The following is a 27,669-nucleotide window of genomic DNA, read 5'->3' on the forward strand; positions in this document are numbered from 1 at the left end:
GCCATTGGATCCATTGACTGATATTTGATCCATTGACTGACATTGGATCCATTGACTGATAGAAGCTCCTGCCATTGGATCCATTGACTGATATTTGATCCATTGACTGACATTGGATCCATTGACTGATAGAAGCTCCTGCCATTGGATCCATTGACTGATATTTGATCCATTGACTGACATTGGATCCATTGACTTATAGAAGCTCCTGCCATTGGATCCATTGACTGATAGAGCGCTCTCTGAGTAAGGGGGGTTGCTGGCTTTATGGTAAGCCCCAAGTGTGGATATTTCCTGGGTGTCACACTCGCTGTCCCTAGATCCCTTTCTCACCATGCACAGAATTTTATATAGGACCTTTTTTTATTTGACTTTATTTATGCACACGGTATTAATTTACTTTTTTGGTGTCTTATGGTATTTACTTTATTCATTGTATTATATTGTTTTTCACTTCAGTTTATGCCTAGTATCAAGGGTATGGTGTTCAGCAGCTGAATATTTGTTCAAAGCGCAGATCACTTTCTTTTTTCCTAGTGTAAATGATCTGTATAGTAGAGGTGACAGCAGATGCTGTGACTATATAGAAGCACAGGAGAGTGACGGCAAAACAAAGACCAAGTGGTCTATCAACTCTGCCCCATTTTTTATTTTATTTTTTATGTTTATTTTTTTGTTCTTGTTCTGTTGACTGACTACCTCAGCTTGAAGTCCATTCCAAGCATTAACTACTCTTTTGGTAAAATAATGCTTCCTAACATTAGTTTTGAACTTTCCTCCTAATAGTTATTGGTCACGTCCCCGTGTTCTTGATCTCAGCTTCATATTGAAAATACGGCTCTCCTAAACCTCATTCACACCCTTAATGTATATGACACAAGAAGGCTGTGTGATTCAGAAATCTTGGCTATTCTGCAGAAGCAAGAATTAGATCATTGCTAGCAAGCTGAGGTTGGGGTGGAGCAGACCGGCGCTTCATCCATCACACAGCTGAGAGTTGATTTACTTCATCGTTTTGCGCTGAGTGGTTTTACAACAAGTAATCACATTTTTTTTTTTTATGTTATAAATTTTTTTTATATTTTATCATTTATTTGCAAACAATATTATCTTAGCGAAAGAGAGGACCTCTTTTTATAAAGATCCTGTGAGTATAGAAACATGAGATCTATCATTAAATACCTATTTTTGAACTGTTTCAGCTCCAGGAGATTTACCCCCTTTCATGCCCAGGCCATTTTTTGTGATACGGCACTGCGTTATTTTAACTAACAATTGCGCGGTCGTGTGATGCTGTACCAAAATAAAATGTATGTCCTTTTTTTACCACAAATAGAGCTTTCTTTTGCTGGTATTTGATCACCTCAGTGTTTTTTATTTCTTGCGCTATAAACAACAGAAGCCCGACAATTTCGGAAAAAACAATATTTTTTACTTTCTGCTTATAAAATGCATTAATAAAAAAATTGAAAATATCGAATTTCTTCCAAAAATTTAGGCCAATATGTTTTTTGTTACATATTTTCAGTAAAAAAAATCCCAATAAGCGTATATGGGTTTGTTTGCGCAAAGGTTATAGTGTCTACAAGCTATGGAATATTTTTATTCATCTCTAATTATTTATTTTTTTACTAGTAATGGTCGCGACTTATAGCGGGATGCCGATATTGCGTCGGACATGCGGACACTAAGTGACACTTTTGAAATTTTCCCGGGACCAGTGACACTAATACAGTGATCAGTGCTAAAAAAAAATATGCACTGTCACTGTGCTAATGACACTGGCTGGGAAGGGGTTAACATCAGGAGCAATCAAAGGGTTAACTATGTTCCTAGCCAGTGTTATACTACAGTGTGGGGGAGGTGCTTTACAAGCAGAAGACATGGATCCTAGTTCTTGCTCTGCAGAGACACAGGATCCATGCCTTCCCCCCTGTCAGAACAGCAATCTGCCTTGTTTACATGAGCAAGTCGTCGTTCTGTGTCTCTGCAGGGTGATGGCGGACATCAAGTTCGCAGTACATGCAGATTGGCTCCTGCTGTGTATAATAACAGTGGGAGTGAGCCGCCACTGGCACACATTATAGCCTGCTACCCGGGAGAGCTGAATCACTGAATCACGTGTATGTGTGTGTGTGTGTGTATATATATATATATATATATATATATATATATATATATACTGTATAGATATATATATATCTATCTATGTGTGTGTGTGATCCCATGCATACCTGCAGCCCTATAACAGTAAGGGCTCTTTCACACGGAGCGGACCGCATTGCGATCCGCTTCGGCACTTTTTTTTTTTTTTCACGGAGCTCCGTATGTCCGCATATCATCCCATCCGTTTGCGGATGATATACGGACATAATGTATGTCTATGGGCATTGCGGATGTCAGCGGATGACACCGCTGACATCCGATTTTGCATCCGTTCCGCTTTTTAAATGGAACAAAAATAGGGTTCTGTTCCGTTCCAAAAAACGGAACAGAACTGACAGGACAAAAATCGGATGTCAGCGGATGGTCATCCGCAATGACATTGACATACATTATGCCCGTATATCATCTGCAAAAAAATTGGATGATATACGGACATGCGGAACGCCCGTGTGAAAGAGCCCTAAAACCGCTAGAGGGCTGTCAGCAAATGGTTCAAAACTTGAGGTGGAGAAGAAATTGCAACAACACTGGAATAGATCAATTGAATGATCAGGTTTTGTAATAAAAAAAAAAAAAAAATTGATTGATGCCGATTTTTCACATTCTTTTTATATGAAATTCCCCGCCAAAAAAATGTAAAAATCTAATTTTTTTAAAATTTTTGGCCAATTTGTTTTCTGCTACATATGTTTGGTAAAAAAATCACAATAAGCGTATTTTGATTGGTTTGCGCAAAAGTTATTGCGTTTACTAACTAAGGGAAAGATTTCTGTCATTTTTGGTGTTTTTTTTTTTAACGAGTAATGGCGGTGATCTGCGTTTTTTTTTTTTTTTTTGCGGGACTGCTACATTGCGACGGACAGATCGGACCGATGACTGACGTTTTTGACACTTTTGGGGGTACCAGTGAAATTACTACAGTAATCAGTGCTATACATATGCACTGTTACTGTAAAAATGACACTGCCATGGAAGGGGTTAATTTTATTGGAGAGGGAGGGGTTAATGTATGCCTGGTGCTTACTGACGTGTGTGGGGGGAGGTGACTGAGTGACACAGGGACAGATCGCAGGTTCAGCTATGCTGAACCCTGCAATCTGTCACTGTCTGTCACTTAAAGCGGAGTTCCGGCCTCAAATACCTTTTTTAACTAAAAATACCCCTATAATACTAATCCATCTCCCTTTACAGAACCGCTATTCTCATACTTACAAGGTGTGCGGTATTGGATTTTAGTCAAAATCTTATTTTTAAAAAGGCTGTCTGGGTGCGGCCATCTTGGATGTGGGCATCTGAAGCCGCAGTGTAATCTGCTGTGTCCTTCTTCCTGATTTCAGGGAGTGTTCTGGGAGTTCTTCCTGATTCCAGCCTCCTGGGAGTGATGACAAACAGCTCCCAGGATGCCATGCAAAGGCGGAAGTGATGTCATTGGCCGTGGCCACAGAGGGGGGAGAAGGAGGAAGTACAATAAAAAATGCCCTGAAAATAAGGTAAGGGACCCCCGAAAAAAATAGAAAATGCCCAATTGTTGATCAGCATAGTGAGCTCTCCAGGAATCACTAAAGTTGCAAAAAAGGGTGGAACTCCACTTTAAGAGATCCGCCCGCTCTGTTTACACAAGCGGGCAGATCTCCAAACTCGATTGGATCGCCGCTGCTCCTCCCCTGGCCTGACTCCCGCTGTGACTGAATACAGCGGGAGCGAGCCTCCGGCGGCGCGCGAGCGCCGCCCACAAGGGGAGGAGTCCAGCGACGTAGGTCTACATCGCTGGACGGGAATGAGCCACTGTGCCGCAGTAGAGGCACAGTGAGCGGGGCTAAAGTGGTTAAGGTGCCCATCTAATAGTTTTTTGAAACTATCAATGCTCCCTGCTAATACGACTGCTTGCGGAAGAGAATTCCACATCCTTACTGCTCTTACAGTGAAGAACCCCCTCATATTTTAAAGTTAAACCGCCTTTCCTCTAGTTTTAGTGAGTGGCCACGTGCCTTATTGTATTCCCTTTCTCTGAAAAGTTTGTTCCTTATGCTAGGGTTGCCAGTACAATATTTGTACATTGATATCATATCCCCCTCAATCGTCTCTTCTCCAGAGAGAATAGGTTCAGTGCTTGTAGTCTTTCCTCATAGCCAATGCCCTAAATTCCCCTAATTATTTTTGTTGCCCTTCTCTGGACTTTCTCCAGTTCCAGCACATCCTTTGCATTTGCTTTATCTTGCTGGGTTATAATTTAGACTATAAAAACAACCAAAAAAGTGTACACCTAAGATGTCGCCTAGGACCTGTTTTAGGGCTAGTTCACAGAGGTGGTGGATGCAGAACATCACTAAGAGCCCATATTGTTTCATCTTCTGTCAAGCTGTGCTTCAGTCTAGATCTATGGTGGAAAACCTGTGGTCCAGGGGCCACATGCAGCCCTTTTGTGCCTATTGTGCAGTCAGTAGTCTGTCTTTTCCCTACCTAGGTGCTTACTCAAGCCAGTGAAGGGAAACTATTCTTTAGAAGGTATTCTAGTATTTAAAGTCCAACTGTGGGCAAAAAAAAAGTCTTCACCTGCAGTGGGGCTGTGCCGGAACTGCACAGGTCAACTGCTTGTTTTTGTCTAGGGAATTGCAGAAAGCCTATACTCCCCAATCCTCCGCTCTGCCTAAAAATGGCGTCCCCCTAAGATCCAGCAGTGGACCATTCATGACACCCTCTTATCCCAGAGCAGGCCTATGGGCATGATGATGTCAGGAACAGTCCACCACGCAAGACTGCTGGGGGGCAGGAGCCACAGGGCCTTGTCTTGTGCTGGGAGGATCGGAGGTTTAGGTAAGTAAATCTCAATTCTCTAATTCCCTAGACAAAAACGAGAAGTTCACCCACGCAGTGTAAGCACAGACCCACTGCATGAGAAAACTTTTTTTTTTTTTTACTTGGAGTTGGGCTCTAATTCGTTGTTTTTTTTTTTTTTTCTTTAATACTATCTTACTTGGTGCTGTCCATCCCCTTTCTGTTTTTATATTAGATCTTGTTGAGAGAAATATCAAATGTGGCACAAGTAATTTTTAGGAAGGCTGTATGGAGCAAAACGTGGCAGCATTCATTTATATAAGAAAGAGAAAAATGGCCCAAATGGGACTTTAATTGAAGTGGATACATGAGTCGCTGATGCATAAAAGTAGATTTTAATGAGTAAAAAACATGTAAGCAAAATGCATTGACCAACAGATGGAGTACAAAATATGGCATGGCAAGATTTCAACAGCAATATTGATATAAAAAATCATACATCATGGAGTGAGCAGGATACACACAAAATTGTCTTAAATATAATGTACAACATAGTAGAAAACTCGACGCGTTTCGTGGGTCTGTAGCCCACTCATCAGGAGTATATACAGGTAAACCTGTCAAAGGAATAAAAGACTTGTATGTAATGTCAAAAACCAATAGATGTTGGGGATAAATCAGCAAGTATGGATTTTCAACAATTGTATGACCCAAGTGGGGGAGCCATATTTCACACACATTTCAGGCTGTATGGAGCAAATCGTGGCAGCATTCATTTATATAGGGCAGCCTTTCTCAACCTTTTCAACACAGAGGAACCCTTGAAATAAATTTCTGGTCTCGGGGAACCCCTGCTAAAAATTAAAAATCTACAACTCATGACACATCCGTGTGACAGTCAGTGGGAAGAATGCTCCTTACTCTTGTCATCACTGGGAAGAATTACCCCCTTACAGATAGCTAAAAGGAACAATGGTGTCATTGGGAACTTATCTGAGAGGCAGAAATTGCCCATTTCTCAAGGAACCCCTGGCAACCTCAGGAGGAACCCTTGGGTTCTACGGAACCCTGGTTGAGAAACCCTGATATAGAGACTGTATTCGCAGTGAAGTGATCATGTCCCCCATGTTCCATGAACTTCTAGAGCATGTTTGGTCTTGCATGATCTCAGACCATCTCATATGATCCATAACAAAGTCAATGCAGTCTCTGACCTTGCACTACATTCACTGAATATTATGTCCCGTCCTTTGGTTATGTCAGGGTCTGCACTTGAGGCCCACTATATGAACTAAGTTATTCATCGCTGCTCTAGATCAGGGGTCTCCAAACTATGGTCCTCCCATCATACCTAGCCATGTCTGTTAATGTCAGAGTTTTACAATGCTTCATGGAACGTGTAGTTCCACAACAGCTGGAGGACCATAGTTTGGAGGTCCCTGCTTTAGATCCTTCTAGGTTGCCAACTAAGGGAAGACATTCAGGTTAGTATGGTGCCAGCACAGTTCAGGGCAATTACATAAATAAATGCTATTTGTCTCGTTTCCCTTAACAGATGTAATACCTCCCACCAACCCACACATAGGTACGCGGCCTTCAATTGGAGCAGCAGAAGTGAAATTATGAATCAGGCTTATTATACCGTATATGTCTTTTAAAATAGTATGCAGTTCCTGTTTTGTGCTGACTTGCTTATGCCGCAAAGTTGACTTATCTTATAGAAATGATACTGGGAACAGAGTTCCATATTCTGCTCTCAGACATCCAGCTCTTCCGTAGTTGCATAAACGTTAATTTTAATTACATAGTTTGCCAGATCCTGCTACGAAAACAGCCTGAATTGCTTAATTTTATTACTGACTGTCATAGTGAGAAGAGTACATTATCCTGCAATACACCCTTATTGCTGTGCCAAAGCTTAATTGAGCAGACCAGACGGAGTCAATGATTGGCAATTTCTCAGTATGTTTGCTGGGTCTGGAGATAAATGTATTTTCTTTGTACCTTAATAATTCCTTGTGGTCACGGAATTTAGCCCATAGTAATCTTTAGTTTTCATTTAAAACAAATTTTTATTTCTAACATTAACAATTAACATTTGGAAATGTTGTAAGGCAGTAGACAAGCAGTAAGTGTTGGCTGGCATTGATTGAACGTGACTCTGTTGCAATAAATAAAATCTCAAAACACGTTACCTGTAAAAGAAGAGAATACCTACTTTTCCCACTGCCAGTGCCACCAAACACTGCTCTGATGAAGAGGAATCCACCGCCGAAGTCTTCTTTAGAAATCAACACTTCTGGGAGTGAAAACCTCCTGGTCCCATGATGCCTTCTGTGGACCTCCACATAACGACTGTGCTCTGTAGAGAATGGCAGGAGGGTTCCTATTCATCAGGGTGGTAAAAAATTTACCCTTTTTTACATTTTTTTTTTTTTTACAGGTAACATTTTTTGAGGTTGAGTTTTTAGAACCCTGAAAATCCAACCTCAAAAAATGTTACCTGTAAAAAATAAAAAAGTTACCTTCTTCACCACCCTGATGAATAGGAATCCTGTAAAGTGGTAGTAAGTCTTCTTTTTGACTTGTACCTAAAGGTAAGCCTATAAAAAGGCAAAGGTAAAGTAAATATCTCCTAGACTTGCACTGTTTAGGAGATATTAAAGAGGAAGTAAACCCTCCTCTGTAACTTGTACCTATAGGTAAGCCTATGATAAGGCTTACCTATAGGTACTGTAAATATCTCCTAAACATGTACCGATTAGGAGATATTTACCTTACATGCAGCCAGTGACGTCACTGGCGCATGCGCTCTGAAGGAACGGCCGCTGGTGCCGTTCCTTCAGAGCCCCGTGCCGCGACCATCGGCTCCCGCGCGCGTGCGCGGGAGTGACGTCACCGCAGCTCCGGCCAATCAGATGGCCGGATGCCGCCATCTGGAAGACGGGTGACTGGACATGTCGCCCGTCATACAGGTCAGCGGGTGGCACGGCGGAGGCTCGTTCTAAGGTAAGTATTTCATAATGAGCTAGTATGCGATGCATACTAGCTCATTATGTGTTTCTCTTTCAGGTTGCAAAAAAAAGAAAATTGTATGGGTTTACAACCTCTTTAACACTGCATGCCGTTGGTGATGTCACCGGCGCATGCGCTCTGAAGGGATGGTGTTTCTGTGCCATCCCTTCAGAGCCCTGTGCCGCAGGAGTGACGTCTTCGCGGCTCAGCCAATCAGACAGTCGGAGCACTCAAACCCGGAAGGAAGACTGGGTGAAAATGGAAGCCCTGTCAGTGGTGACAGCACACCCCTGGAGGGCTTTGTTCTAAGGTAAGTATTTCATAATGTAAAACATAAGGCATATTATGCCATTGTCTTTTAAGTTTTTTTTAACTAACAATTAACCATTAATAAAAAATTTCTGAAAACATGGCCCAGGCCAGTTATGATTCAAGTAGTGGTACCCAAACCAGTAAAGAACGTTAAGAATTTTCCCAGCTTCTGGATATCCCATAGACAAATTCTAGACAGATCACTAAATGCACAAAAAAAAAAATACATAAATTAGAGCCATATTAACACTAGATTTGTAATTCTGCTCAGCCAGTCTTGTGATATAAGCACCCCTGCCAGATAGCACAGCTAGGAACTGGATCTCTCTGCAGTCTACATTGCAGTTGAATAATACCACCTGGTGAAGGACCTACCCCTGCCTTAAAGTGGAAGTAAAGTCTGCTGTATTTTTTTTTTTTCAAGGCCCCCCAGGTGGGTTATGGCATAATGTACTAGTATGCACATCATATTATTACATTTGGCAGACATGCAGTACCTGTCATATGGTATCCTCCCAGCACAGCGCTGGGACCGATCCGGCGGGCCCCGGTGCTTCCATCTTCGCCCAGCCTTCCTTCCGGGTCCTGTTTCTTCGGCCACTTGATAGGCAAGGCTGTGATGACGCCACTCCCCCCACATGCACACGGGAGTCAGGGGTCGTAAATGTTCACTGAGCTGCGCATGTGTGGCTCAGTAATCATGACAGCTGACAGGCAGAAGGATGTATTTATGGCAGAATAGACTAATAGGGTCCCTTCTGTCATAAATACCCTGCCTGTCAGCCATTTGAATGAAAAACAAGTTTACTTCCTCTTTAAATTAAAATTTTAAAGGAGAAGTGGCACACTAATTAAATAATTTATCTGTATACTCTCCTCTCCAGTAAACACAATCCATAAAATTAGACTGACAACACTATTCACTGCAACATAGTTTGATTGGCTTAAAGCTGAATTCCATTTTTTTTTTTTTTTTTTGCATAGTTACATTGGTCCAGCATAATTCATAAGCGGGTAATCCTTGTAGTAGCTGCCACTACTACGGTGACCATTGTTGTGTTCTATGTACCAGGCCGAGAAGCTGCCCTGCTACATAGTAACCATAGGGGGTCATCTACTTGGTACAGTTTGCATTTTTCCAGTAATTGCAAAGTGTTCTCTGATTGGACGAGTCGGAAAGGCAGTGACATCACAATCAACACCTTGTCCAATCAGAGACTGCCTTTGTTCTCTGAATGGTCTCTGAATCACCAAGCAGGTGATCCTCTGTGTTTACTATGCAGCAGAACATTCGAACAATAACAGCGTTTTCTATGTAAAAGCCTGGGGGAGTTTGGTACGGTCCCAAATCTATATCTCACCGCCAAATCAGCCTTGAGGTTTTCATTTCCCAGACACGGTTACACTATATGAGATATGAAACTTTTTTTCCAGTCAAATGTAATTTTACTTTTTGCATAATACAGTAATTGTGAATTTAAGTTTTAAATCCATAAATACGTTGGCGATTGTTTGGTGGGCTGGGGTGCAGGGAAATGCTGAAAAACAAATATATGCAGCAAGTAAAATCAATTAGGGCTCTTTCACACGGGCGCTCTGTATGTCCGTATTTCATCCCATTTTTTTTGCGGTTGATATACGGACATAATGAATGTCTATGGGATTGCGGATGTCAGCGGATGACCATCCTCTGACATCCGATTTTCGTCCTTTCAGTTCTGTTCCATTTTTTGGAACGGAACAGAACCCTATTTTTCTTCTGTTTAAAAAACGTAAAGGACGCAAAATCGGATGTCAGCGGTGTCATCCGCTGACATCCGCAATCCCCATAGACATACATTATGTCCGTATATCATCCGCAAACGGATGGGATGATATGCGGACATACGGAGCGGATGCTATTCGTGTCCATGAAAAAAAAAAAAAAAAAAAGTGCCGCAGCAGAATAAAAAATCGGAGCGGCCGTGAAGAGCCCTTAGGGGTTTTTTTTACAAAGCATTCAATATGTTATTGACCAAATGTTAAGGACCCATTTACAACTGCGCATTGTGACTATTTCGCACGTTAACCACTTCAACTCCAGAAAATGTACCCCCCTTGATGACCAGGCCATTTTCTGAGATACGGCACTGCATTACTTTAACTGACAATTGTGCAGTCATGCGACACTATACCTAAATAAAATGTAAGTCCTTTTTCCCACAAATAGGGGGTTTTTTTGGTGGTACCTCTGCGGTATTTATTTTTTGCGTTATAAACAAAAAAAGACCAACAATTTTGAAAAAGAAAAAAAAACAAACTATTTTTTACTTTCTGCTATAAAACACTTTCAAATTGGTGTCAATCAACATTAACCAATGGTTGAATATAAGGAGATAACTAAGAGGATATAGAGGGATGCCCATAGTATGATGAGGAAATAAATCTATGAGGGGTTGGGGCACACCAGGACAACGGCGTTCAATTAAGCTAAACGGATATACCTTGGCATAAAGAGAGTAATTATTTGGATATTGTATAATTTTTTTATTTTATATTGTTTTGTCCCTTTGTTGAAAGGACGTTTGGAATGTTCGTTTTTATGCACCTATTGAAATAAAAAGAATTAAAAGAAAAAAAACACATCCAATAAAAAAAATGTAAAGAAAATCTAATTTCTTCAATCTTCATCAATTTAGCCCAATATGTATCCTGCTACATATATATACAAACAAAATCCCAATAGGTGTATATTGATTGGTTGATTGGTTTGCGCAAAAGTTATAGCATCTACAAACTAGGGGAAAAGATTTATGGAATTTTTATTTATTCTTTTACTAGTAATGGCGACGATCAGCAACTTATAGCTGGACTGCGACATTGCGGTGGGCAAATCGGGCACTAAGTGACACACTAGACCTTTTGACGCTTTTTTGGGAACCAGTGACCCTAATACAGTGATCAGTGTTAAAAATATGCACTGTCACTGTACTAATGACACTGGCAGAGAAGGGTTGAGCAAAGGGTTAACTGTGTGCCTACAATGTGCTTACTGTGGGGGAAATGCTTGTACTATGGGAAGGCAGAGATCTGTGTTCCTGCTTTGCAGGAACACAGGATCACTACTTTCCCTACTGACATAACGGCAGTCTGCCTTGTTTATATAGGCAGGCCGCTGTTCTGCTTCTTTCCCAAATGATCGGCGGGACCCACCGGACATTAAGTCCGCCCAACCCACTGATTGGCTCCCACTGTGCCCAATCACAATGGGAGCAGGGTGCGCCCCAGATCCAAAGTGCAGGATCTCACATACAGGTACATGAGATCCTGCACAGGAGAGCCGCCTTCCCACTGTATATGTACAATATCCGGTCAGCAAGTGGTTAATGTGTGTAGCCTTAAAGTGGAATTAATCCTAAAAGCAAACATTCAATATATTGCATGGAAGCCTACCAAGTCTTACATGTGGCTGTATTGGTTTTCTTTTTTAGGCTTTCTTTGTATTATTTTCACTCAGTGATCCTGCCAGTAATTCTGTTGTTTTTCAACAGAACAAGCTGTCCTGAAGATGTAGCATGAAGAATAAGAGAAATCATTTATCATTGACAGGGGTGCTTACAATGGTCAGCTTTCAATTTAGTTTATGTAAAACTGTTATCCCAAAAGGAACAAAACTGTTGGTGTAACTGTCTAAAAGAGAGTAAGCTGGAGTTGGGCTTCAATTTGTATCTAAAGCCATCAATAGATGGATCAAATCTGCGAACCGGCCAAGATTCAATCTCATGGGCAGGCTGGTTGTACTGGAGTATAAGCAGCCTGTCATATTTTTATTTTTCAATCACTGCCGGCGGCTATAGCTGTCAGCAGTGATCATTGTGTTCTGCCGGTAGTGAAGGCTCACTGCTGGCAAAGCACAGTAGTACTGCAGGAGGGATTCCCCCATCAAGTGTATTGATTGGGGGGCGGGGAATAAAGCAATTTCCTTGTATGATGTTTGGCCTTCTTGAATCTGCTAATACATCTAAAACTCAAATAATGTGTGCATGTTATACGCTGATATATTCAATTGGCTGCCTCGGAGGGGGGGGGGGGGGGCGAACGCCGACGGATAACACAGAGCAGGGATCTCCCACTTATTCGGCTGCCGCTGTTATATGAAGTCCCGCCCCCTGGACCGGCTTCTATGATAGCGCACTGGGATATGTGACGTCTCTCATAGGCGCCGGTCCAGGAGGCGGGACTCTATAACAGAGGCAGCCGAATAAGCGTGAGATCTCCGCTCTGTGTAATCCGGCAGCTCTAATCTCATGAGGCTGCAGATGGACATTGATCAGGCTGCAATGATGGGCATTGGTAAGGCTGCATTGATGGGCACTGATCAGGCTACAATGATAGCCAAAGGTGAGGCTGCAGATGGGCACTAATCAGGCTGCAATGATGGGCAATGGTGAGGCTGCATTGATGGGCACTGATCAGGCTGCAATGATGGGAAATAGTGAGGCTACAGATGGGCACTGATCAGGCTGCATTGCTGGGCACTGCTCAGGCTGCAATGATGGGCAATGGTAAGGCTGCAGATGGACATTGATCAGGCTGCAATGGTGAGGCTGCATTGATGGGCACTGATCAGGCTGCAATGATGGGCAATAGTGAGGCTGCAGATGGGCACTGTTCAGACTGCAATGAAGGGCAATGGTGAGGCTGCATTGATGGGCACTGATCAGGCTGCAATGATGGACAACAGTGAGGCTGCAGATGAGCACTGATCAGGCTGCATTAATGGGCACTGCTCTGGCTGCAATGATGGGCAATGGTAAGGCTGCATTGATGGGCACTGATCAGGATGCAATGATGGGCAATAGTGAGGCTGCAGATGGGCACTGATCAGGCTGCATTAATGGGCAAAGGTGAGGCTGCAGATGGGCACTGCTCAGGCTGCAATGATGGGCAATGGTGAGGCTGCAGATGGACACTGATCAGGCTGCATTGATGGGCAACAGTTAGGCTGCATTGATGGGTACTGATCAGGCTGCATTGATAGGCACTGACCCTTATTTCGCTTCAAAGTTCTTTATTTAAAATCTAGGTTTTTCTCCTGAAACGTCCCTCCTAAAATTAAGGTGCGTGTTATACACTGATAAATACGGTATATATTATAATTTTTTTAAAATTCTGACCATAATAATTAAAGTAAATATGAACAAAATATTCTCATTAAATGAAAATTATAATCTTTTGATGAAAGAAACTGAAACAAATGTCTCAATTTTATTTTTGCCAAAATTGATAATGTACATTTATATTATGGCTGCAGAAAGGCCCATTGCTCAGTAGTCCTAATGAGTTCACCAGGGATGTATAGCTGGGTAATAATCTGTTTGAAGCTTTCCACTTCCATCTAGCACTAATGCACCTCACATGGACAAGATTGTTTCAAACCACCTTTAACCACTTCTGGACCGGAAGGATTTTCCCCCTTAATGACCAGGCCATTTTTTGCGATTCGGCACTGCTTTATTTTAACGGACAATTTTGTGGTCGTGCGACGCTGTACCCAAATAGAATTGATGTCCCTTTTTTCCCACAAATAGAGCTTTCTTTTGGTGGTATTTGATCACCTCTGTGATTTTTATTTTTTGTGCTATAAACAAAAAAAGAGCGACAATTCTGAAAAAAAAAAAACAATATTTTTCCTATTCTGCTATATAACATCCCCCCCCCCCCCCCAAAATGTAAAAATCTAATTTTTTTTAACATTTTAAGCCAATTTGTTTTCTGCTACATATTTTCGGTAAAAAAAAAAAAAATTGCAATAAGTATATTTTGATTGGTTTGCACAAAAGTTATCGCGTCTACTAACTACGGGAAAGATATATGTCATTTTTATTGTTTTTTTTTTTTTTTTTCCTAGTAATGGTGGCGATCTGAGATTTTAGCAGGACTGCGACATTGCGGCGGACAGATCGGACCCCTAACTGAAGTTTTTGACACTTTTGGGGGGACCAGTGACAATACTACAGTAATCAGTGCTAAAAATATTCACTGTTACTGTAATAATTACACTGGCAGCGAAGGGGTTAACATTATGGGTGATCAAGGGGATAAATGTAAGCCTAGGGGACTGTTTTTAACTGTATGGGGGTTGGGCTTTTGAAATGATCACAGAGAAGTGTGATCCTATATAGAAGGATCACAGGCGCTCTGTGATCATTCCAGTGAGAAGAACGGTCAGCTGTGTTTACAATAGCTGACCGTTCTTCTCTCTCAGCGGGGAGCGATCGCGGGTGGCAGGCGGCAATCGGAGCCCCCGGCCCAGTGCATCGGAGTCCCCGCTGCCGAGTGGGGGCAGGAGCCCCCTAGCTGCGGCGAGCGGTCCAGAAGAGGTTAAAGGAAAGAAAAAAAAAATGACAGTTTGGATTTACTGAATTTTTTTCATAGGTCCATTTGCTGTTTTTCTTAGACCCTTTCTGACTGACCATTTAAATGAAATCTATGATAATGCTATTCAAGTTTACTTTATATGTAAACCATCACCTTGTAAAACAACCCATTCAGTTTTAAATAGAAAGGAAAGGCAAAACATTTGTGTATAGATATAAAAAAAAAAAAAAACAGTACAAATCCCTTTTTTCCCCTTTTTTAGAAGTGATCACATTCCCTCTGTCCTCACCTCCAGCTGCCCAGAAGCAGATCATCATGGTGATAGACCGGTAGTGGCTTGTGGTAAGGGCAAAGCAACATCTGTGTTGGTGTATTTGCAGAACAGAAAATCAGGGCTGTTCTATGCAGCCCTGACCTTACCTAGTTACATAGTTAGGCAGGTTGAAAAAAAGACACCTCCATCTAGCTCAACCAATAAAAGGAAAGAAAATAAAAATAAATGATACAATCCTATATACACAATCCCATACCTACAGTTGATTCAGAGCAATGGTCCCCAAACTGTGGCCCGGGGACCAGATGTGGCATTTGCTTTACTTTATCAGGCCCTTGAGACCCTATTCCTCCCACTGATACAAGGCATACTTCCTGTCACTGACTCCAACAATGGTGCACTACTTTTCCCACTGACACCAATGATGGGGCTCTATTCCTCCCACTGACACCAATGATGGGACTCTATTCCTCCCACTGGCACTAATGATGGGGCACCATTCCTCCCACTGACACCATTGATGAGGCTCAATTCCTCCCACTGACACCAATGATGAGGCACTATTCCTCCCACTGACACCAATGATGGGGCACTATTCCTCCCACTGACACCAATGATGGGGCTCTATTCCTCCCACTGACACCAATGATGGGGCTCTATTCCTCCCACTGACACCAATGATGGGGCACTATTCCTCCCACTGACACCAATGAGGGGGCACTATTCTTCCCACTGACACCAATGATGGGGCTCTATTCCTCCCACTGACACCAATGATGAGGCACTATTCCTCCCACTGACACCAATGATGAGGCACTATTCCTCCCACTGACACCAATGATGGGGCACTATTCCTCCCACTGACACCAATGATGGGGCTATATTCCTCCCACTGACACCAATGATGGGGCTCTATTCCTTCCACTGACACCTGCACTTGAGGGAGTCGATTTCACACATTTTCATAGCTTTTACAGTGAAGAAACCTTTCCGTATTTGGAGATGAAATCTCTTTTCCTCCAGATCTAAAGAGGGTCCCTTTATCCTCTGTGATGACCTTAAAGTGAATAACTCAACACCAAGTTCACTATATGGACCACTTATGTATTTATACATGTTGATCATATCCCCCCCTAAAGGCAGAAGTTGCTTTTTTTTTATCTTAATGCATTCTATTCTATATATGTTTATGTAAAAAAAAAAAAAGCAGCGCTATCAATACATAATGGCATAATTCATAAAATCATAAACATTGTGCATAGTGGTAAAAAGTCCATATAATAATATGCATATGTGAAAAAAAATAATAATACATTTTAGTGTCCATATAACCGTTTTCAAATGAAAAGGAATTCACTAAGAAGGTGAAGTTAAATGAAAGGAACCGCAAGTCCCAGCATGCAGATGTAACCCAGACTCCTCGTATAGTAAAAAGCAGGAAGAGATCACCTGTGGGATAAAAGGCACACCAATTAGCAGCTTACCAGATTTCAGTGACCACCCAAACTAATGGAGAGGCCAGAAGCGCTTAACAAGGGGTTAACCAAAAAACGCCAGGTGCCAATCCTCAAAGGGTCACGATAGAGATGCATTCATGAGAAGATGCATGGGAACCGTATGGGTAAAGAGGGATAATAAAGGCACATAGCGTGATACTGTTATAAAATCACAATCTAATTTATTAACATGGTGCACTCACATGACATTAGAACAGTCAGGCATATCCATATAATAAAGCTGGTAGTAGTAGAAGCAGCGGCGAACCCGCACTCATAGAAGAAAACGTCAAAGAGGTAACGTCACGTCTGGTACCGCCCAACCAGTTTCGTCATAGGTTGACGTCGTCAGGGGTGTGTTGACATGTTTGTTATTTTAAAAAAACAAGACTTTACAATCACTTTAATCTCCTCTTCTCCTAATCTCCTCTTCTCAAGAGAGAATAAATTTAGTTAGTTCCTAATCCTTCCCGATAGAGATGAGAGATGAGAGATGAGATCCTCCCCCCCCATGGCTTTGGCAGGCTAAAGCTCTGTTTTAGAGCCAAGCTTACTGTCACACACTATTGAGTTTTCTATTTATCTAGGCCGTGCACCCTGTAGAGCAGCCTTTCTCATCTAGGGTTCCTCCAGAGGCTGCTAGGGGTTCCTTGTGCAATGGGCAATTTCTGCATCTCAGATAAGTAACTGCTGACACCGACATTTTATTTGCCATTTGTAAGAAGGGGATTCTTCCTAATGACCCCAAGTGTAAAGAGCATTCTTCCCACTGACCATCCCACTAATGTACCCTGAGCTGTAGGTATACTATTAGCAGGGGCTCTCTGAGAACGGAACAGTATTTAAAGGATTCTTGCAGGGTTTAACAGTTTGAGAAAGGCAGCTGTAGAGGATTCTCCATAGACACATACAGAAAACTCACTCAGACCAGTGATAACAGAAGCTAAGATGGAATACTGAACCGAGGGCGCCATGACCATACCACAGCTGGGAAACAAATCACCCTACAGGGTGGGGGGGGGGGGGGGTTGTTGGGCACCTGATTAGTGGTGGAAAGTGTCTTTCTTCGCACACAATGGAGAATTCCACTTTGGGTAAAGACAGTGTTGTCAACCTACCATATTGAATTTTACTGACATGACACCCAAAATTTACTGGCACAGCCAAGTTTTTACTGGCATTTACAAAAGCTACAAAATTACAGTTTTAACCACTTGCCGACCAGTCACTGGGACTGTACTGCGGCTAAGTGGTTTGATTCCGTCCAGCGACGTAGACCTACGTCGCTGGACTCCTCCCCCTGTAGGCGGCGCTCCCGCTGTTTTCAGTCACAGCGGGAGTCGGGCCAGGGGAGGAGGGGCGGCGATCGCCGCTGCTCTTCCCCGATCGTCGGGGAATCGAGTTTGGAGATCCGCCCGCTTGTGTAAACAGATCTCCTAAGTGACAAACAGTGACAGATTGCAGGGTTCAACATAGCTGAACATGCGATCTGTCCCTGTGTCACACAGTCCCCTCCCCCCACACACGTTAGTAAGCACCAGGCATACATTAACCCCTCCCTCTCCAATAAAATTAACCCCTTCCCAGCCAGTGTCATTTTTACAGTAACAGTGCATATGTATAGCACTGATTACTGTAGTAATGTCACTGGTACCCACAAAAGTGTCAAAAATGTCAGTCAAGGGTCCGATCTGTCCGCCGCAAAAATCGCAGATCGCCACCATTACTCGTTAAAAAAAAAAAAAACACCAAAAATGACAAAAATCTTTCCCTTAGTTAGTAAACGCAATAACTTTTGCGCAAACCAATCAGAATACGCTTATTGTGATTTTTTTTACCAAACATAGGTAGCAGAAAACAAATTGGCCAAAAATTAAAAAAAATTTTGATTTTTACATTTTTTTTTTGGGGGGGGGGGGATTTCATATAAAAAATGTGAAAAATATTGTTATTTTTTCAAAATAAACACTCTTTTTTTGTTTATAGCGCAAAAAGAAAGCTCTGTTTTTGGGAAAAAAAAGGATGTAAATTTCGTTTGGGTACGTTCAGTATTTGGGCTACAAACAAGTGCAATATGCAATTAACAGTGTGATATAAGGTAGATATTAAAGCAAAAAATTATAAATATTTTTGATCTAGTAAGTAGCTCAGTGACAGGACTCAGGAGGGCAAGAAATTAGAATGGGCGCGCACACACATAAATGACAGTGACACTGACAGCAGTAGTCAGCAGCACAGACGATGACACCTCACCACCTACTCTACCCATCGGAGTCATAGTGACAGTCTCTCTCCAGTCCTTCAGTCCACTCCAGTCCAAAGAGCACCGACAGTCTTGCTCCCCGCTTGCCTTGCTCCCATCCCCCAGACCCGCACAGGGGGCTCTGGCCACTCCGCTCAGCTCGGCCTTGCACCATGACATCACACTACGTGCTCAGGCACCGCCTCCACCAGACCCACTCCCCAACCGGCACTGCCTAAACACACTGTAGAAGGCATTTGGATGGTCTTGGCCGGCTCCGGCATACGCAGTCCCGAGCCAATGTCACAGCCATATTTTTTACTGGAATTTACAAAAATTACAAAATTACAGTTTTAAGTACAAATTTGAGTATTTAGGCTACAAACAAGTGCAATATACAATTAACAATGTGATGTCAGGTAGATATTAATGCAAAAAATGATACATGTTTTTGATCTAGTAAGTAGCTCAGGGACAGGACTCAAGAGGTCAAAAATTAGAATGGGCGCACACACACATGACAGTGACACTGACAGCAGTGTTCATCAGCATGGATGATGACACCTCACCACCGACACATCCCATCAGAGTCACAGTGATAGTCTCTCTCCATGCCAGGTGGTCCCTTCAGTCCACCCTAGTCCAAACAGCACCTACAGTCCTGCTCCCGGCTTGCCTTGCTCCCGTCCCCCAAACCTGCACACGGGGCTCTGGCCACTCCGCTCAGCTCGGCCTTGCCCCATGACATCACACTACACGCTCAGGCACCGCCTCCACCAGACCCACCCCCCCCCAACTGGCACTGCCCGAACACACTGTAGCAGGCACTCGGATGGTCTCGGCCGGCTCCGGGATATGCAGTTCCGAGCCAAGTGTCACACCCAGGGCTTTTTTTCAGCAGGAACGTGGGGGAACGCAGTTCAGGCACCTCCAGCACTGAATGTATGTAACAGCAAGGGGTGTGCTGGAGAGTTTATTCAATGCTGGCAGCTGGGGGATCCACTGTCACTGGCAGGGATCTGCTTTTGTGTGAGGGTCTATTGTTGCTGGTGGGGGAAAATATTGTTCCTGAAGGGTCTTATGTTACTGGTAGTAATCTACTGTTGAGGGAGAGGTCAATTGTTGCTGGCTGCTGGAGGGTCTATTGTTACTGGCTACTGGGAGATCTGTTGTTGTTGCTGGGGGAACTAATTATGTTGGGGTGGATCTTTTGTTGCTGGGTGTGGTATTTTGTTATGGGTGGTACATTGTTGCTTTGTGGGGGTCTATGGTTGTGTGAGGAATCTATTGTTGCTGGGGATGGGGTCTATTGTTGCTGGGGTAGGATCTATTGTTGCTTGGGTGGAGTTCATTGTTTGTAACCACAAAATGATACGTGGTTCTGCATTTTTTTAAAAGGGGTTATACTGGGAGGCGGGCATGGGGTGGATGTTGCTCAGAGGTGGGTAGAGGCGGAGACAAGGGGGGACCCAGAAGGGGGGAGTTCCTGCACCTATTCTCTGAGAAAAAAAGCCCTGGTCACACCCATATTTTTTACTAGCAAACTTTTCCTGTCACTGGCATATACTGGTAGGAGAAAATGCCCATTTTTTTACTGGCTGCCAGTAAAAATACTGACGGTTGGCAACACTAGGTAAAGTTACTCTGCTCCATGAATTGATTTAGCCCACCAAAAAGCTTTGGTACGCTGAATATCAGATGTTATTATGTGTATTTTCATACTACTTTTGGTTCCTATGGAGAGTTTATGTAGGCTGTAAGCTGTCGTGGGCTGGGTGTTTATGTTTTGTCACATCCTGCTCTTCTATCGTAGCTCGTGCTGGGACTTGCAGGCAGCTTTTCCACCTTTCTTGATCACAGTAATTATACAAAAGACCTGAAACTGGAAAAACTCCCTTTTCATGAGCACTTTTGAAACTGCTGTGTAGATGAAAGGAGAGATGGTTTGATTAGATGTATCAATGTAAGGCTTTTCATTTGCTGGAAACAGCGTGACTGTCCTCCTAAGATAAAAGAGAACCTGGGACTAGCTATTAACTCGATCCTTGCTGACCGTAAGTGCCGGTTCACACTGCAGCGGCGCGACCTTGGGGGCGACCTGTGAAGTCGCGTGCACCGCGACTTCGACACGACTTGCACGGACTTCATAAAATGAATGTCTATGCAGGTCGCTCCAGGTCGCCCCGATGTAGTACAGGACCCTTTTTCTAAGTCGGAGCGGCTTGTGTCGCTCCTATTAGAACGGTTCCTGTAGCAGTCAATGGACCGCGACGGTGCGTGACTTGTCAGGCTGACCAAGTCGCCTGACAAGTCGTACTAGTGTGAATGGACACTAATGGCACTTTTCCACTGCAAGTACCGGCTCGGCTCTACTCGGCACTGCTTGGCCCGGTTTGCTTTTCCACTGCTGGTACCGCATGGTACGGTGTTGGAACGGTTCGGTACGGTTTGCTTTTCCACTAAAGTAGTACTAAAGTTAAGTGGGTGGGATAACAACGATTCTCTGACCAATCAGTGGCTAGTAGTGACTGCATACAAAGGATTGTGGGATATAGTACCGGTATGGTACCTCTTGGAACCACCTTCGAGGTGGTACTGTTTTGCCGTACCGTTCGGTTCCATGCAGTGGAAAAGCGCTGCCGTACCGTACCGTACCGAACCGTTCCTACACCATACCATGCGGTCCCAGCAGAGGAAAAGCACAAAAGCGAGCCGAACCGTTCGGTTCCATGCAGTGGAAAAGCGCCATAATAGGTAAAAACTTTGGTTTGATTGAGGTGTCATGCACATTGAACGTTTCTGACGTTGCTCTTAGGGGCGCCTGGTGTTTTTTTTTTCTGCCTCTAAAAGCCCCTGTATGTTAGCCAATGTGTCCATACACACCTAGGCGTTTAGAGGCAGAAGAAAAAACCCACTGCAAGTGTATACAGAAGCAGCTGTGTTTTGGCAGAGAAAAAAATACTTGACATGCGTGTTAAGGCTTGAGCGATTGAATGTTAAATCATTTCAATGGTCAGAATAAAATATTGTTCTGGCCAATTAAATGAATTGATGCCCAAGAGCTTGATGCGCCTAAAAGCGTTACGTGCGTTTACAAGTATCAAATGTTTTTTCTGCCTAAACCCCACTACTAGGAGGAAAGGCGTCTCGGTCTAGCAAAAATGTCCAGTCAAAATCTACTCTTGCTGGCCACTATAGTACCGGGTTGGACCCCATTTTGCCTTCAGAACTGCCTTAATTCTTCATGGCATAGATTCAAAAAGATTTTGGAAACATTCCTCAGAGATTTTGGTCCATAGTGACATGATAACATCAAGCAGTTGCTGCAGATTTGTTGGCTGCACCTCCATGATGTGAATCTCCTCTTCCATCATATCCCAAAGGTGCTCTATATTCTGTCAGCAGGGAAGGTATTGATCCTGTGTTCCTGCTAAGCAGGAACATGGATCTTTGCCTTGCCCTAGTACAAGCACCTCCCACACAGTGAGAAAACACTGGTTAGGCACACATTTAACCCATTGATCACCCCTGATGTTAACCCTTTCCCAGCCAGTGTCATTAGCACAGTGACAGTGCATATTTTTAGTGCTGATCACTGTATTACTGTCACTGGTCCCCAAAAAGTGTCAGTGTCCTGACTGTCCGCCACAATATTGCGGTCCCGCCATGAGTCGCTAATCGCCACCATTACTAGTAAAAAAATTAAATTGTGCTAAAAAAATGATCCCATAGTTTGTAAACGCTATAACTTTTGCGCAAACCAATCAATATACACTTATTGGGGTTTTTTTTACCAAAAATATGTACCAGAATACATATTGGCCTAAATTTATGAAGATTTTTTTTTTTATATGTAGTAAAGCAGAAAGTAAAAAAACATTAAGATTTTTTTCCAAAATGGTTGGCCTTTTTTTGTTTATAGCACAAAAAATAAAAAATCGCAGAGGTGATCAAATACCACCAAAAGCTCTATTTGTTGGAAAAAAGGACATGAATTTTGTTTGGGTATAGTGTCACGCAATTGTCAGTTAACCTAATACAGTGGCATATCGGGGGGGTAAATCTTCCGGAGGTGAAGTGGTTAATTTTTGATTTTGTTACACAACCAGGTCTTGTTCTATCTTTTATCATCAAACTGTAATAGAGAACTACAGACCTCAGATGCAGACAAGTGGGACATGACACTGTTGGCTGTCTGCCCAGGGCTGACCAGTGTCCGCATCCTGTAGCATTTTGTATCTTGTGAAAAGCTGCACATTTGCCTTTGAAAATAATGTTTGTCACAGTTCCAACCTTAATGTGTGTCCTTCTGACTGCCTTCATTCTGTAGGGATGGCCTTTGAGCATATGCAGGCTTTCACAGCATGCCTGAATACTGGTGGTTTCTTACTTATTGAAATGTGGCGTGCTATTAACGATGCCATTTGGCAATGAGGGGGCAAGCGTAGGTGACTTCACTTTGAAAGTAGGAATAAAACTCTTTAAAGGGAATGTTTTGTATTTAAATTCTTTTAAAAACTGAATTCTATGAAGTTCCAAAAATGTATGCAGCTCTGTATTAAGTACCTGAGTTTGGCTTGGCATTTGTACATGCACAGCAGAGCAAAGACTGGAAGAGGAAGAAGAAGCTCCAGGAGTCAATCAGATGTGTTGCAGAACTCATTTGCTAGCAAGGAACATGCTGATAGGAGGAGGGAGCAAAGTAACAGATTGATGAGATCATCAATCCACCGCATCTCCTTTACTGTCCATCTACATCCTGGGGACAGGGACATGATTAAAGCCGCCCATGGATGGTTTTAATCTTGCCCAGCTCAGCAGGGATCACTTGCTCCTCATCTATGGGCAAGCTGATTGTGCCCAAATTGATTGTTGTATGACTTTGGTACAAATAGCATGCTGGATTTTGTACATGCAATCATTGCTTGTGGCTATTATAGCTGCTAGCGGTAATCCCTGTGTTCTCCCAGCGGGAACAGCTCCTCCTGCTGACTGATCGTGTTGATGGGGGAATCAAGCAAATTTTCTTTCCTGCAGCCTGTGGTTGCAGGAAAGAAAATCACATCATGTATGCACGGCAGCCATCGCAGCTTTAGGCTTAGGCACCCCCCCCCCCTCCCAGCCTGACCACCAACATTCCCCAGGGCCCACCCACTGGCCATCCTACCAAAACCAACAGCCCCATATATTCAGCAAAGAGACATCCCCATATATTCAGCAAAACGACAGCCCAATCTAGCAAAGAGATGGCCCCATCCAGCAGAGACATCCCTACATATTCAGCAAAGAAACGTTCCAATTCAGCAAAAAGACATCCCCATATAGCAAAGAGACATCCCCATCGAGCAAAGGGAAAGCCCAATCCAACAGAGAGACAGTAACAGCACAGGCCCACATCCAGCAACATTGTAAGGCAGTTTACCAAAAATATGATGTCTAACAACTTGTTTCTAGCACAGCTCTTCCACATGCCTGAGCTGCTACTGGTGCTCAAACCAGCATCCGGTCTGCAGGGAGAGGTGGAGTGCAGATGATATCACTCTGCCTTCCCTTCTCTCAGACTGCAGCTGAAAATAAATGAGCTGCATCGGATCACTCCGCTCCCTCACTGTCTCTGGAGGAGGTGACGAAACACCGTTCTGGCACTTTCCGCCAGTAAAAAAGCTCTAAATATTACTATATAGTAAGTCAACAACTCGTTGGTTTGAGGGCCTGGGCCCCTACCAACGAGTTGTACTTGTTACTAAACAGCAGCAACAAATGCTGGTTGGGGCCTGGGCCCCTCGGGACGCTCGGGCCCCCTACAAGTGTATGGGCTGTCCCCCCTGATGGCGGCCCCGCATGTATGGCATGCCTTAGTGTAGTTACTAAAAGCTGAAGTTTAGGCATGGAATGTCTGACGGCTTGGACCAACCTTCTGTGGGTATGTATGGGCCATACCTGTGGGACCTCCATGTAAACTAAAAATAACTGCTATATTCCCCGCTTCTAGAGTGATCTCAACCAGCTTTGGGTCCTGAACCAAGCAGCTTCCCTGTTTCTTCCTGAACACAGGGGTCACTTGCATGCCACAGATGCATTTAAGAGAACACTTTACATTTTTTCAATGAATGTAATGTTTTCCCTGATTGGACGAGGTAGGAATTGTGATGCCACCACCCTGCCTCTCCACCTTGTCAAATCAGAGAACACTTTGCCTTCTTCAATAAAATGCAAAGTGTTTCCTGAATTGTGCCAGTGCTGAGCAGGCAACCTCCTGTGTTCACAATACAGGACAGTTGCTGCTCACAATGGCACCAGGAAGCTGGTGGAGATCACTGTAGTAGCAGTGATTACTATAGTGATTTCCAGCTACCATACGTATCCCACAGGTATGGCTCATTCATAATTACATTGGTCCAAGCTGGACCACTGTAGTCATGTAAAAATTGCCAAACCTATTAACCTCAGTTTTTTTTTTTAAACAATCTTTATTTTCAATTTGCGACAAAATCACACAATACAAACAGAAGAAAAGAAATAAGAAAAATAGCAAAATAAACGTCATTCAAAGAAATGGATGCCTAGGGTGAAAAACCAACAGCACCATGCACCCAGAAGTATAACTGCTCCGCACAGAAAACATACTGTTGAACAACAAGAGTGTGGGGCTAATATCCTAAAGGCGGGAAGCACGCTGCCGGGCACCAGAGGTAAACATAAAAACTCGAGTACCCAGGCGGCTGAGTGGGCAAAGAATAGCACCGCATTGGGGTCCTCCGTCAGGGCATGTACAGAGAGAGGGGGGCCCGAAAGAGCCTCCAACAAACCGCTCCCCGAGCAGGCATCCCGGCCAAGGATGATCCCATAGGTCCCCCCACCACCCAAGCCGGGTGGCGGGGAGGGGGGGGGGGCGTTACATGGGGCATCGCAGTACACAAGACAGATAGCAGCCAGGGCATGTACGACCCGGAAGGTCAACTGTCACAGCGCCGGCAGCATGCTTGTCACAGGGCATACATAACTTGTGCGGTAGGCATTACTTAATCGGAAAGGAAGGTAAGAGGAGAAAAAGAAAAGGTAGTAGGAAAGGGAGAATAGAGGGGAAGAGGGAGAAAAAGAATCGTACCTGCCAATGTCTGGAGCACACCCATCTCCACCTCACGTCCCAGTCACTGCACACCAGCTGTAGCTTGCAAACAGCACACCTGGCAGTATCGTAAGATGGGGGAAGACTCTAACTCAGGGGCCGGACTGGGGGCAGGGATTGTCTAAATCAGCCAGAGATGGATCGGCCAAAATCAGCAGAGCTCTATCAAGGCTGGAGGGCATGAGGGTAGGGTCACCAATGTGATCTAACCAAGGCCTCCATATCGCCGCATTGTGTTCCCTGGTCCCCCTGCATCTAGCTATCCATTCATCTGCGTCTCTGATGCCGTCAACCATGCGCCTCCATTCCAAGTTGCCCAGTACCTGCGGCCGCTTCCAATAAATAGGGATTCATCTCCTAGCAGCATTAAGGAGATGGGGCAGTAATTAACCTCAGTTTTAACGGCAGTAGAGAAATGATGGGTCTCCAGGGTGACCTCCAACCTGGCAAGTTCTATCCCTTCCCCATTTTATCCAAAAGTAACCTTTTTTTTATTGGGTTTTGTTCAAAATGAAGTTAACTGACAGTTTGTAGTATGTAATAGTGCTTTGCTTTCATTGACCGTGAAACCTCTGACTTTGTACTTGCAGGTGCATTTGTAATTTGCTGGACTCCAGGGATGGTGGTCCTGCTGTTGGATGGCCTCAACTGCACCCAATGTGGACTTCAGCAGGTGAAAAGGTGGTTTCTTCTGCTCGCCCTGATGAACTCTGTCATAAACCCCATTATCTACTCCTACAAGGACGAGGAGATGTGGAGGACATTTAAAGGAATGATGCGTTGCAGCTTTTATAGGGGAAACCGGCGCAGCTCGAGGTTTCCATCTACGGTGAACAGCACGCGGAGCAATGACACGACTATGAGTCATTACCTAGAGGAAATTGGCAGCCAGTCACCGACAGTAAATGCCAAGTGACCCAAAGAGAATGAATGCAATGACTCACATTGACTTTGAGGAAGTAAAAAACCGATACATATTTTATTTATGTCAATGTAAGAAATGTATTAAATAGAAGACCGGATGACATATTACTGTATATAGACCTGTGGTGGACTTTTTATAAATATGAATCATGTAAATATACTAGTTGTTTGTCTCAACATACTAAATGATGTACTTATACACATGTCCACAGCCCTGTTGTATATAAAATAATAAATGTTTGATGAAGATCTTATATATTTTCCACATTAGACAAAACTATACAGTAAGTAGAAAAGTATTACAATTTATGTGATGATCTCTGATGTATAATGTGACCTAATGCATTTATAGAATTTTTCTGTTTTTATTTTGTCTCTAACGTCTTGACCTCCCTGGCTTCAGAGCAAAGCTCCACCCATCACTGGGTGGAGCTTAGTGCAAAAGTCAGGGAAGTCAATAAGAGAACCCTTCCTAGCTACTGATACACTCATTGAAGTCAGGCCCTTAATAATAAAATTAAACCAAAGGGGCACATAAAAAAACCTTTATGGCTAATCAAAGTGACAATGTCTGTAGATCAGGCATGTCCAACCTGCAGCCCAAGGGCCGCATGCGGCCCAGAACCGCAGGCAATGCGGCCCACTGCACCCTGACAATTTGTATTTTTTTGCTGGGGAGGAAGGAAGTTGAGTCGGGGGCACAGCCACAGCGGCTTCCAACTAACTGTAGGCAGAGGCTGCCTCGGAGGGGAGGGGAGGGGGAGCGCTGTGCGAGAAGGATGTGGCGCTGTTTTATTACTTATATACCTTAACTATAGTATATATTTTATATGCGGCCCGAGAAAATTTCTCTACACTCAATGTGGCCCAGAGAAGCCTAAAGGTTGGACACCCATGCTGTGGATAGTCCACTTGTTACGACACCCCAAAGTATGAAAGGGGTTACAGTCGTCTAGGATAATCCACTCCCAAACAC

General features: G+C 43.5%; 1 protein-coding gene across 1 annotated transcript in view; it reads left to right on the forward strand.

Moving 5' to 3' along the window:
• The window catches only part of LPAR3 (lysophosphatidic acid receptor 3), a 61,154-nt gene extending 33,894 nt beyond the window's left edge, over positions 1-27,260 (forward strand). Inside the window, exon 3 of the mRNA XM_082265822.1 lies at positions 26,360-27,260. Within this exon, the coding sequence (XP_082121948.1) occupies positions 26,360-26,685 (326 nt within the window). The 3' untranslated portion in view covers positions 26,686-27,260. The remainder of the gene's footprint in view (positions 1-26,359) is intronic.
• The last annotated feature ends 409 nt before the right edge of the window (positions 27,261-27,669 follow it).

This window comes from Pelophylax lessonae, assembly GCF_965119305.1.
Source record: "Pelophylax lessonae genome assembly, chromosome: 8".
Classification (NCBI taxonomy): Eukaryota; Metazoa; Chordata; class Amphibia; order Anura; family Ranidae; genus Pelophylax; species Pelophylax lessonae.